Source organism: Ochlerotatus camptorhynchus, unplaced genomic scaffold (genome assembly GCF_037179485.1).
Source record: "Ochlerotatus camptorhynchus isolate MF236.1 unplaced genomic scaffold, CSIRO-AGI_Acam_v1.1 ptg000064l, whole genome shotgun sequence".
Classification (NCBI taxonomy): domain Eukaryota; kingdom Metazoa; phylum Arthropoda; class Insecta; order Diptera; family Culicidae; genus Ochlerotatus; species Ochlerotatus camptorhynchus.
Window position 1 is genome coordinate 1,317,874 of NW_027040554.1, and position 12,955 is coordinate 1,330,828.

Here is a 12,955-nt window from a genome sequence, read left to right on the forward strand (position 1 = left end):
CTTGAAAATATTCTCATTATTCCATATTATGTTTGTTTACGCTCGTTGCGCTCTCACTGGGCAGCATTTGGTTTTCAAAAGAATTCTTCCATTCCATCATGGTTCGTGTCGTCGGAGATGAACTAATACTGCCGTACAATCGCTCAGCTCGCTTGATCGAACCGGACGGAGAGCGAAAGGGAGTCGATTTGCCGAGTGTGAGAGTCTGCCGAGCAGTGGATGATCATTGCTCATTCGCTCGTTCGCTTTGTGTGAGTTCGATTATTGTTATTAATTTTATAAGATTCTTGCGATCTCGGCGCGAGAGCGACTGATCATTTCATTCAACTCTGTGCTCGACTAGATCGGCGGGGGTGTCGAGGAGATGCGCTGCAGTGGGGATTAAAAGCTCTCTCTCGCTCTCTCGCTATGTTGGATGGTGGTGCTTGGGTGTGTTGGTGTTGATGATCGCGAGCAAGAAAGAGAGCCATCAGCAATGCAAAAGACCTGTCGGGCAGGTTTTTCCTGTGTTTCGTTGTAGTGGTATGGGTGCGGTGTGTGCAGTACCGGAGAGTGTGCTCTGGGCTGCTGAGGGTGAAGTCGAAACGATCCACCGAGCCAGCCGTACTCACCAGTCTTGCTGTAGATTTCGTTCCAAGTAGTCCACCTTTTCGTTCGCGCTTCGCGATTTGATCACTTGAACACTTGAGCACAGGGACAGTGCAGTTTCGTCCCCGTTGGTGTTTTGAGAAGCAGCGGCCGTGTCAAATAAATCAGTGAATCTGACTTGAAGTGTCGTTCGTCGTTCGGTAGTAAGGCTGCTGCGACGCGACGAAGAACTTCCCGAGAGTCCTCGGTGGATTGTTGTGTTTTTCTGTGCGGTGGATTACCGATTTTTTTTTCTCGAGGGGCCGGGAAGACACTGAACACTGATCGTGATCGTGTGTGGATTTGGCTTTTGTTTCGCTGTTTTTGTTTTTCGGCAAGTTCAGACCCCAGAGAACAATCAATTGCGAACTCAGCGACGAGGTTTTTGTGTGTGCAAAAATCGAAAGATCGTGAGTGAGAGTAGCTGAGAAGGGCGCAAACAGCGATGATAACAGTTAATTGTTGAAAATCTCAGTCCTCGGGTTAAGAAGATTTTGTTTTTTTTTTTCGTCTGTGTCTGCTCCTTCGGCGCAGAGGAGGATTATTTTTTCGGCAAAGGAAAGTGTAACACGAGATCCACCGTGGTGGAGAAGAGGTGGCGTACTTAAAAGTCGTTTAAAAATCCGCCACCTGAGGAGAGACAGTGCATACGGCGGCCGTAAGATAGACAGGCCGAGAGTTGAAAAGCAGCTTGAAAACTCGACGCGCAGATAAGGCGAGAGAAGCCAAAAACCGTCCAAGGCCCGTCGTCGCACTTCTTCTAGAGACCTGGAAGGCGCGCGCGAGCGATCGGACAGGCGAAAAAGGGCTTTCGAAACGGAGAGGCAACCGGACAGACGGACGAACGGAATAAAAAAAAAAATTATGAAAACGAGATAGTTTTAAAAGAGCTACTCCGGGACAGCGCGCACAAAACAGAGAGATGTTTTCGAAAAACGGCCGCCACCAAGGACCGGCGGAGGCGCGGTGACGTAAAGCCCAAGATCAACTCCGAACGACGGCCCCGAACTGAGGCTGCGGCCCAGCGAGCAAATGTGGTGTCTTTTATGAATAATTAAACATATGGAAAGTGTTGAGTGGAGCATTCGACGACGTAGACGACGCAGGCGACGACGACGGCCGACGGCAGCCGAACCGTAATTTGAGCACGCTTTGAACCGAAGAAATTGACGAAGAAAAGTTTCCATTTTTCTCGGTCGGTTGTTATTGTTGATACTTTTTTCAGTTTTTCAAGAAGAAATTCAAGTGTAGTTCAAGTACTTAAACTTGTACAATTTTGATCGCCCATCCACTGGGCTGAGTGTGGCAAGAAGACAACACAGGCCGGAGGAATTCGTTCTGCAGCAAGCGCGAAGAATCCCCCTCGAAAGGTGAAGTTCAAGCGAAGAAGAGATAAGCGAAATAAAAATTCTTGCCAAGAAGAAGTTGTGGGTGTAAGAAAAGATAAAAAGAGGAAAATAAGCTGAAAACAAACGTGAAACGAAGTTTTGCCCGAGAAGAAAAGAGCTCCGGAGAAACCTGGCATAAGAGAGAGAGGGAGAAAAGGTTAAAAGTTTGCTTGCAGAGGAAAAAAAAACGAAGCTGTAGTGAACCATAATTGCGATAGTAATAACCACAAAATTGTGATAATCTATATATGATCTTGAGGGCGAAGAGTGATCGTGAGCGAGAAGAATACACGAAGTAAGAGAAACGCTACGAAACGCGGGTAGAACAAGACGAAAAAGAATCCCTAATAATGTGTAATTTTTCAAAACATATCATAATAACACTCGGTACGAAAGTTTGCGACGGACCTACTAGAATCAGTCTCAATCGGCGACCAACGCTGGAACAGCAGCAGCAGCATCTTGTAGTGACCGTCCTATCCGCGTCAACAAGTGTGTAACAAGCGAAGAGATTTAATAGGATTGTAAAAAGTTTATCACTCGAATAAATCAATTATAAATCGAGACAGCAGCAGCAGCATCTTCGGGGCTGCTCTACGAGATCGTCTTAAGACTCGATCGGTTGTAGTCCGGGAACATCACCTCATAGGAACATAGGAGAAGAGTGCACAGAGCAAGAGCGAGGGCCGCGCAAAATGTTTGACGTTCGTACCGTAGAAGCTGGTGGAAGTTGTGATCAAGATCGTGATAGTGATACAATGTCAATCACCGCGAGACGACGACGTGCATTTCAGCGGCAGGCCTGTTTACTGAGCGTTATGGCTGCGTTTTCCCTGGGGCTGGCACTTGGCGTGTTTGTGCCACTAATTGGTATGTCACAGGCGGTGACGAAAGGATCGTCCGATGTCGGCAGTAGTAGTGGTGGCCATGGCGCTAGCATCGATGGTGATGAGTCAGGACCCTCCCCACTCGGACGATTCGAACATTTACCTCATAAGCTTCCGCACTTCCCAACGATAGACGATCTTCGGGGGAAGGACTCGTACAACTCGGTATCCTTCATAGCGGAAGAGAAGCTCAAAGCTGAAGACGTTTTTCGACATGCATTTCACATCGATCAACGGGACGACAAGGACACGATGATCATCAAAAAGTTCGATCCGGAAGATCGATACATTAAGGAGTACACTGTGCGCCGAACGGCGGATGGCTTGTTCCACAAAGGTCCCGAAAAAAAGCTATCCCAACCGTCGATCATCGAACAGATCCTATCCTCTGGCAAACCGGAGGACGGAAACCCGGACGAACCGGTGATCGATATAGTCAGTCAGAACTACGATGACCACGAAGATTCGGAAGATGCGGACGGTGTCATCCTGAATGACATCTACTGGGGATCATCGGTCGAAAATGCCCTTCCCCAAGGCTTCGGAAAACGGCAAAGTGACTCCTGGACCCGCTACCTGCAGAATGCGGAAGTCGATCACCTCGAAGTCGGCTGTGGACGGATGCAAAATCGAATGGTCGTCTTCCGGGATGGCACCCGAGCTTGCGCCCGATATCGGCAAAACACCGATCAAATTCAAGGTGAACTCTTTAGTTTCTACCTCGGCCAGCTCCTAAACATAACTAACCTCGCCCCGAGTGCAGCCTCCATCATCGATATGGAAACCAAACTGTGGTCCTCAGTCACGGACGATATTTCCAACTCTCAGTGGAAATCCACTAAACCGGTCGTCATAACCAAGTGGATTGGCAACCTCGAGCCAGCCGGCATTCCCAAACCGTTCCAACCTCTCGAAAGGCACCTCAACAAGCTGGACATCAAGAACATCACCGAAGGTCTGGATCTGCCAAAACCTACAAAAACCCTACTCGATCACCTCGGTGCCACTCAACCACCGGAGCTACAACCCATCCGACCACCGGGAGCTCCCATCGGCGACTCCGTCCTCAAACGGCTAGTCGAACTAGCCCAATGGTCGGACCTGATTGTCTTCGATTACCTGATCGCCAACCTAGATCGAGTTGTCAACAATCTGTACAACTTCCAGTGGAATGCCGACATAATGGCCGCTCCGGCACACAATCTAGCCCGTCAGAGCGAATCGCAGCTGCTGGTCTTTCTAGACAACGAGTCCGGTCTGCTGCACGGCTACCGGTTACTCAAGAAGTACGAAGCCTACCACGGGCTGCTACTTGATAACCTGTGCGTGTTTCGGCGATCGACGATCGCAGCCCTGCAGCACCTGCGGGACAACAACGTTGGCCGGCGGCTGAACGAGCTGTTCGAGCGGACCACCACGGCCAAGATACGGGACGTGCTGCCACCGCTGCCGGAGAAATCCATCAAGATACTAGTCGATAGGATTGATCGAGTGTTAGGTCAAGTGCAAAAATGTCGTGAAATTTTCTCCAACCGATAGCCCGCGCTCGGAACGGCAACAACAATGACGACGACGACGACGACGGGAAGGAATCGCTGGTGAACAAAAAAAAAGTACGCTGGTCGTGTTCAGGAAAGTTTCTGTAGCTGCGGGATCTCCTTCGACTTAATCAACTGCGGCGGCGGCACCGGAGTGCGGCAGTCGGGAGAAAGCATCGTTTGTTTAGTGAGCTGTTTTGTTGTTTCGTTTATACACTTTTTTTTTGTTTATTTGTTGCCGTGCTTCGACTCCTACAACCAACGTTCTGTGGGATGTGCTGCTGTCCCCGCTCGCTTGCTTGCACATTTCGGTCCGGATCCCAGCAGAACCAAATAGAGAGAAGGAGACAGAGAGGGACAAGGAGGCCCCCAGCGGAGTGTGTCCAGGTGACCTCGTGGAATCGGTATTGTGTTTGCCTGTAAGTTTTTGTTTGTTGTTGTTGTTGTTGTTGTTGGTTTTTGTCTGAGCCGTCCGAGATTTAGGGGACTTATCGTGATTTCGAGCGCTCGCAAAGAATCGCGGAAAATCCCAATGGTAAAGTCATCTCCGGTAGAAGCAAGCGGAGAAGGTAGCCAGAAAGAGAGAGAGGGAGGGCAGAGAGAGAGAGAGAGATTGAAAGACAATATAAAATAGTTTAGCCAGGATGGAAGAAAGCAAAACGATGAGCATGTGTATGAAATATTGTAAAATTTATAGATATTATTCCTAGCAGGGAGGGAAAATAGACGAAGGCGCCAATAATTGGCGATGACGACGACGACGACGAAGGCTTCGACGACGTTTGGTGTGCGGGTTCCAACAACCTCTTGGGCTCTTGGTCTGGGCTTCTGTGGTGGCTGATGGGAAGGTATTGCTGCCTGCTTCGGCGTTTAAAGGGTAGGGAATTTTGCGCAGCTGTGCCATTTGGACGGACCTGCGCCGCATGACGAGATCGATTTGTGTCTGTGGCTGAGGGATTTTCGATTGCATTGTTTGGATTGTTGGGATGAGCGATGATTAGCCATAATTTTCGACGGCACAAGGTGCGTTTTTTGGTTGACTGTGGGCCCTGCCGGATTGGTTCCCACAACCCCATTTTGGGGAACGTAATTGAAAATTGGTGAATTGGAGGTCAAATGGATTTGAATGCCAAACAGACACGGTGCAGACGTTTGACGGATTGTTGATTTTAAAGTTGAGATTTTCTCTCGTATTATATTGAGGGATTAGGCAAGTTTCAGTGGCTTGGGAGCGATTGAACAAAACGTAAATCATGTTTAACCACTTTGTTAACGTACATGCAGGATGTAGTAGTTGATAGATGAGAGTTATTTTCCCCATAACGTTTTTTTTTTCAGCTTTGTGATTAAACATATGGTCTTAACCCTTTCCATTTCGAATTCAATCCTCGACAGTTTAAGAATTATTTGTTTTGATTTTTTCACTATACTTCTATGACAATTTCAAGTTTAGCTACTGAGTTTAATTGAAATCTGCTTCTCCAACGCAGCTCAAAAACGATCATTAAAAGATTTAGAAGCTCATACACAACTGATCCAGTTTGTGTCCGATCCGGAAAATCTGACAACTAGCCCGTGGATTATCTGTCAAATTTGCCGGATCGGATCCAAACTGGATCAATGGATCACATCATTCGAACAGTTTAAAATGACGTTTCCTACCACTCGAATTTTGCCGAGGAACAATATTTAGATTCTTTTTCTTCTAAAACCTCGAGAAAATAGGGTGCTATTTTTGCTTGTATTGAAAGTTTATAGCTTCATTTCCTAAAAATCCTTGTACAAGCATCCCAAAACTACTCAACAATATGAAAAATTGTGCGTGGGCCTTAAGAATGGCGATCAAATGCTACACTGAACCAAGTTCTTATTCTATGATAGATTTAAACTGATTTGGTTGGGTTTGTGAACAATTTTTTTTTTACAGTCACTTTAACGCTCTTTTTTAACGGTCATTTGTGACTTGTCCGGGGTGAGATTTGAACTCGTGACTTTGGCGTGAGAGGTATGGATGCTAACCACTACACCGGGGTCGCCTTCTCTATGAACAATTCTAACAAACAATTTATGATGATTAAATGTCAATTTTAGTTGCATTAGTCATTTTTTGCCAGAACAAGCTACCCAACAAACAATTTGAACTGATTAAAAGCTTAATAAACTAAAACATTGCTGAAGAAGCTAAATGTAGCCTGAACAAGCTCTTATTCAGTTTTCAATGTTTGTTGGGTATTGCGCACCTTTGTTTGTTTTTTGGGGGAAGTTGCTATTGAACTCTTTATCAGATGATTAACATTCATAAGACTATGATCCCAAAAAAATATTGTGTTCGTTTTAGAAATATGTAAAACACACAAAGATGATATTCATTTAGCATTTGACGAGTTTTAATTTGTGATAAACTGAGATTTAAGGTATTTATAGTGCCACACAGTTTTACTCCTTCCACACGTTGGTCTAGCACTAAAACTATTTCTGATAGCGTTGACTATGATCTTCCTGAAAATTCTTCTTCCGAGGAATGTTCAAGTCCAGGCTGTGGAACTTTGGCACGGCATAGTTTTCCGGGAAATGTATTGCTCATCCTACTGATATGATTTTCACATGATTTGTAGGGGGCCGCCAGCTCAGATACATCAGTTATATCCTTCTTAATAATTTGAAATTAATCGTGGGTTAGTTTTGTATTTGTATCGAACACTAAAGCTTTGCAAAGTTGAAACAATAAACCATACAAGAAATTACAGATTACAGAAGATCATTAGGGCAGTTGGGCCGGTAGTGTGGTCAAAAACTCTAGAGCCGTGGGTATATTTTCTATAACCCTACGGCCTTCGACAAAAATGCTCGGCTTACAAAGCACCAACTTTTTAAGGGCCTTTTAAGGTCAATCGGTAAAGGCGCAGCTACAAAGCAAGACCATGCTGGAGGTGACTGGGTACAATTACCGGTCCGGTTTAAGGTTTTTCGGGTTGAAAAATTTCTCGACTTCCCTGGGCGTAGGGTATGATTGAACTTGTCACACAATTATACCAATGCAAAAATGGTACAGGCATCGAAAGCTCTCAATTAATAACTGTGGAAGTGCATCTTGAACACTAAGTTGAGCGCACGCAATAAGATAATATGCGATACGCAATAAGCTGTAAAAACGAAAAAGTAGAAGAAGAACTTTTAAAGGTTTCTGTTAAGTTTTTGTCCCACCGCCTAAAATGCACTCGATTTTACATTTTTAACAGATCGTTTCTTGGGTAAAGTTGTGAATTTCATAATATTGAGTAATGCTGCAGGATTTCAATACATTGGAGTTGGGATAAGGTGGAGCAACCAGGTGATTCTGAACTTTTAATAAGTAATTCAATATTTTCCTGGAGTTATTAAGTTCTTTGCTGAACTCGGTCCTGCTACTGTGTGTTGCAATACTTTCTAAGCGATTCCATATTTAGGCCGATAGTGTTTTTAAGTGATTCATAACTTTTCTAGTCACTTCATATTCAATTTAATCAAAAAATTTCAGTTCTATTCACTTCACTTCACCAAACTTTCCAGGTGTTATTAAGTTTAAAAGCATTTCAGTTTGAATTCCCTTACTTTTCAAGTGATGCACAAATTTTCAGGTTTGATTCACTTCAAATTCAAATGGTCTGGTTAACTTCATATTCAAGTGATTCTAAGTCTTTTCAGGGCTTATTTACTTCATATTTAAGTGATTCCAAAATGTTGAGGACTGATTCAGTTGTGAAACTTCACAGATCCGGTAAATTTCACATTTTTGCATGAACGCTAGTGCCACATAGTGATATAATCCCGCAGCACTATCCGTTCAGTCATGACCTTCTGAACAACTCTGCTCCTTCCAATCGAAATTGTCACCCATTAACCGCGAGTCTGCCATGAGCAATTGGTACCCAATACTAACCTAGAACTACTGCTGTTTAAAATGTAAATTCAATCATTACTGCTTTTTGGATCCGCAAAGTGTCACACACGACTGAGCCTACTAATTAAACGAACAAGTTAAAAAAAAAAACTTTGCTGAAGATTCGGATTTCTAGGTGGTCGGGATCACGAGATAAAACAACTAAAAAATGCTCAATTTTGCTTACACACTAGCGCCACATAGTTATATAATTCCGAAACGAGTTAAGCACTCAGTCATGACAAACTTTGCAGAAGACTCGAACTTTCTAGGTGGTCGGGATCACGAAATAACATAATTACTAAAATGCTCAATTTTGCATACACACTAGCGGCAGGTAGTGACAGAATTTCGTACAATACCAACCATCTATCGGATGCCCTTGGTCTTCTTAACAACTTAGCTGAAGACTTAAACTTTCTATCAGGTCGGAATCGTGAGATAAAATAATTTCAAAAAAGCACGATTTTGCATGCACGATAGCGCCACGTAGTGATATAATTCCGAACCAAACTGTCCACCTTCTAAGCACTCTTGGTCTTGTGAACAACTTTGCTCAAGAGTTGAACTTTCTAGGAAAATGCTCATAGGGAGAGAATTCCAAACTATACCGACCATCTTCCGGACGCCCTCAGTTTTCAGAACTACTTTGCTCAAGATAAGAACTTTTTTGAATCCAAAAATCCTCAATTCAACAAGCACACTGGTGCCTAGCGCCACATAGTGCCAGAGTTCCAAAAAAAAACTTTTTTTTTAATTTCTGGATGCCCTTGGCATTTTGAATAACTTTGTTGAAGACAGCATCACCTTGTTATATTATTAGGATTTCAATATATAGGAATTTGGTTATAGTGTGTTGGGTGCCGTATACTTTGTTTCGGAGAAGGCTTTCTTTTAGTTCAGATCGGTAATCGAACTATTGAGGGCTTCGAAAAGTAACCTCCTGTTTGGACCGACAGACTATCAGAGTTAGCTCTCAGTCGAGGATTGTCATTTATTAAAAATAAACATTCATTTATATATGTTTTTACAGTTTGGTCTTACTATTTTACTATCGGTTTACTATCGGCAAAAACGTTCTTGACTGCTGTGTCAGAATTTCGGCGGACTATTCGATCTGTTGAGTTGTGTAATATGACGCCACCCGTTCGAATGGAGAAGGAAAATAGCGCTTATCGGTGTGTGGTATTGCAGTGTCACATATGGTTGCAATTGAATAATTTCCTAATTTCGGTTACTGTTCATTTTTGAGGCGGATGGCCTGTATAACTGGTTGTTGATGTTTGGTGTAGATTGATATGGATCGACAGTGGGTCTCAAATTAAATATTACTACAATATTATAAAATTATATTGCCCATAAAAGCATATCAGTTCCATTTGAAAAAAAAAACAAGCCGGGAAAATGTATCTATCCGATGACTCAAGTTTTGGTATTTTTCACCTTATTTTCTACACAAAACAATTGAATTTTAGTACACTGTTTAATATAAAAACTACAATCGATTCTAATGGATAACTCATTTCTGATAAAATATCCATATGGGACTGTTATGCTTTCATGGGCAGTATATACGAAAGATACTTTTTAGGATGTGATGCAACATTTAAATGAGTGTTGCAATACATTCCGGAGCGATTCCATACCCATGACTGATAGTGTAATCTTTGTTATTTCATGTGTGCTAGAATTTGAAAATTGATATCAAATCAAAAGGGGCCCCGCATTAAAAAATAGACCAAGGGCTCCACGGGCTGTGACGGCCCTGTCATAAAGTACAAACATTTGAATTGTTTTCAAGACAAAACGACGAAAACTCTACCAGTTGAAGTCCAACGGCTGAAAGCGTTTGGAAATTAATTTTGAAGCCCGTAGGCTTTAAAATGAAGGTCAAAGTTTGAAGAAACATTTTTCCCTGAATTGCAAAACTTTTGGAATTTCTGTTGTGAAATATATCAAGGTTGGTAATCATTTCAAAGCGTCTGCTTTTTGTTGGTCCTGAACTGTCCTGATAGATGCAGAAGCAAAAATCCCCACGTTTTGTGTCGAATTATCAAAAGATAGTTCTTTCTAGGGTCAGCTTACCCCTGACGCACCGTCAAAACAGGTACCTACTCGTTGTTTCTTGTACGCTATTTCAGATTATACCTGAATATCAGTGTTTTGTTTTCATATTTTCGACGACATTTACTAATGATCTACTGTGGTGTATCCTCCTTTTGCTGTTTGCCGTTTTGATGAGAAACGAGTAAAGTAGCTGGGGCCTCCCTTAGTTCAGTCGGTAAAGGCGCAGCTACAAAGCAAAACCATGCTGGAGGTGGCTGGGTTAAGTTCCCGGTCCGGTCTAGGAATGTTTCGGGTTGGAAATTTTCTCGACTTCCCTGGGCATAGAAGTACGAATGGACTTGCCTTGCCACACAATTGTACCAATGCAAAAATGGTACAGGCATCGAAAGCTCTCAATTAATAACTGTGGAAGTGCATCTAGAACACTAAGTTGAGAGCACGCAATAAGCTAATATGCGATATGCAATAAGCTTGAAATGCGAAGGAAATGAAGAAGGAGAAGAGTAAAGTGATCTTCATAATTGATTATTGGAATTATCCCACCATGGAATTACACTTCGAATAAAGTTTACAACTGTATTGGGTATATTTGTTCCCAGATTTCCAGTTATTTTGAAGATTTCTCCAGGTACGGTCAGTCCTTTATTAAGAAATCTGCATCGGCTATTGAATGGTGCAACGCAATCACACAATAAATGTTCAGAGCTTTCGCTCTCCAAATTACAAAAGCGACATCTATCATCACTAAGCTTTCCAATATTTTTAAAATTGTGCTGCAAAATCTCGACAATACACGATGATATTGACAATTCTGCTTTGGTCACTCATTTGAGCTAACAGTCATCGTCAGTGACGAACATGTGCAGGTTTTTGCAACAGCTAAATTTTAAACGAAACTTAATTACTTGACCAAAACAATTAAATGGAGCCGTTAAAATGAACAAGCATATGTGCCCTGAACTGCTTGTATAACAATAATGTGACTCAGAATCAGGGTTGAAAAAATCACCAGCATTCACTATGAAATGAATGTTGCATCCATTGTAAACTTTGATAAATTTAAGGGACTTTTTTTTCAGCCATGCTCAGAATACACGAAAGAACACTTCTGTTTGCTATGTGAATCTTTTTAGTGACGAAAAAATTAATGAGATTTTGACAAAGGTTTTTTCGAGGATCAAATCTATCAGTAAAAATGTGAAAAAACAATCTTGTCAATTTCGCGTGAAAGTCTATCAATGACAAAGACAAGTCTCAGCACTGTTAAGAACATTAATTTTTTGTTCAATACTTATACAATCAGGTCTTTTTTACACGGGGCATATGTACCGTGTAAAAAAAACCGTGTAAAAAAACCTACCGAGATTTTGATTTTTCACATGCTTAAATGTTTAATAAATCGGATTTTGATGACATTTGTAATTATAGCATGCTATGGTCCATATAGACATATTTTAAAAATGTCTGTATTTACACCAAAAATTGTGATTTTTTTTTTTAAGTATGCCATTCGATTGGCTTTAGCTTGAAACTGATAATGTGATTGGAATCAAGTCGATAGGTTGTATCGTTGTCGAGAAATCGTTAAAAACGTACGGTGTAAATCGCGAAAAACCGTGTAAAAAACCGTGTAAAAAAGACTTCAGTGTAATTTACATGTCAAATGCATTAATCACTGCTAAATATATTGTCATTACTATCAGATCTCTTTTAAAAAGCGTAAGTTAAAATATTAGTTACCTTCAGTACTTTCATTTTGACTTTTACATACAGGTCATTGTAGTGCGTGCCTCATGGCAGATTTATCATTCAATTGAAGGGCATTTTCCTCTGATTATTGTACATTTTGATATAGATCAACAGTGCCGTATTAATGCTAGGGCAAGGTTGGGTTTGGCCCCAATATAGAGGGGGCTCCCGGCTCGGAGGCATCATTCATATACTTCTTAATATGTTTCAAGAAATTAATCTTTGGTTAGTTTTGTATTTAGTGGCGCCAGTTGTGTAGTGATAAGCGTGATTACTTCTCATCCCAGCAGGCCTGGGTTCAATCCCAGTCGGCGCCGCCGAGATGTTCTGAGGCATAACATCTCTAATCACGTCTTCCTTCGGAAGGGAAGTAAAGCCGTTGGTCCCCAGTTCATGAGTTGATGGGTCGATAGGTAGAATCCAGGTATGGGAGCTGCCTCCCTGGCGTCGGTAGCATTGGTGCTCAGCACGGAAAACAAGATCGACGGAAAACCCATCAAGGGAAAGTTTTAAATTTGTATCGACACGTGAAACAATGAATCATACAAGTTGATAGCATGGAAAGACAAACCGTGGCCAAAATCTCGAGAGCCGTGGGCATATTTTCTATACCTCAACGATCTTCGAGAAAGTTGTTCAGTGAAAAAAGCTCCAACTGTTTTAAATTTCTGTTTAGTTCTTGTTCCCACCGGCTAGAATGCACTCAATTTTATCTTTTAAATAGAGCGTCATAAGGACAGGTTTTCTTGGGTAAAGTTTTGCATTTCATAATATTGAGAA

General features: G+C 42.3%; 1 protein-coding gene across 1 annotated transcript; it reads left to right on the forward strand.

Moving 5' to 3' along the window:
• The first annotated feature begins 632 nt into the window (after window positions 1-632).
• On the forward strand, window positions 633-5,735 carry fj (four-jointed). The gene has a single exon (XM_065216518.1). It carries the CDS (start codon window positions 2,711-2,713, stop codon window positions 4,439-4,441), a length of 1,731 nt encoding a protein of 576 aa, XP_065072590.1. The 5' UTR covers window positions 633-2,710; the 3' UTR covers window positions 4,442-5,735.
• Window positions 5,736-12,955: the final 7,220 nt, after the last annotated feature.

Bases quoted from the DNA above. Each gene is read 5' to 3' on its own strand.
- fj (XM_065216518.1), top strand. From the start codon at position 2,711: ATGTTTGACGTTCGTACCGTAGAAGCTGGTGGAAGTTGTGATCAAGAT.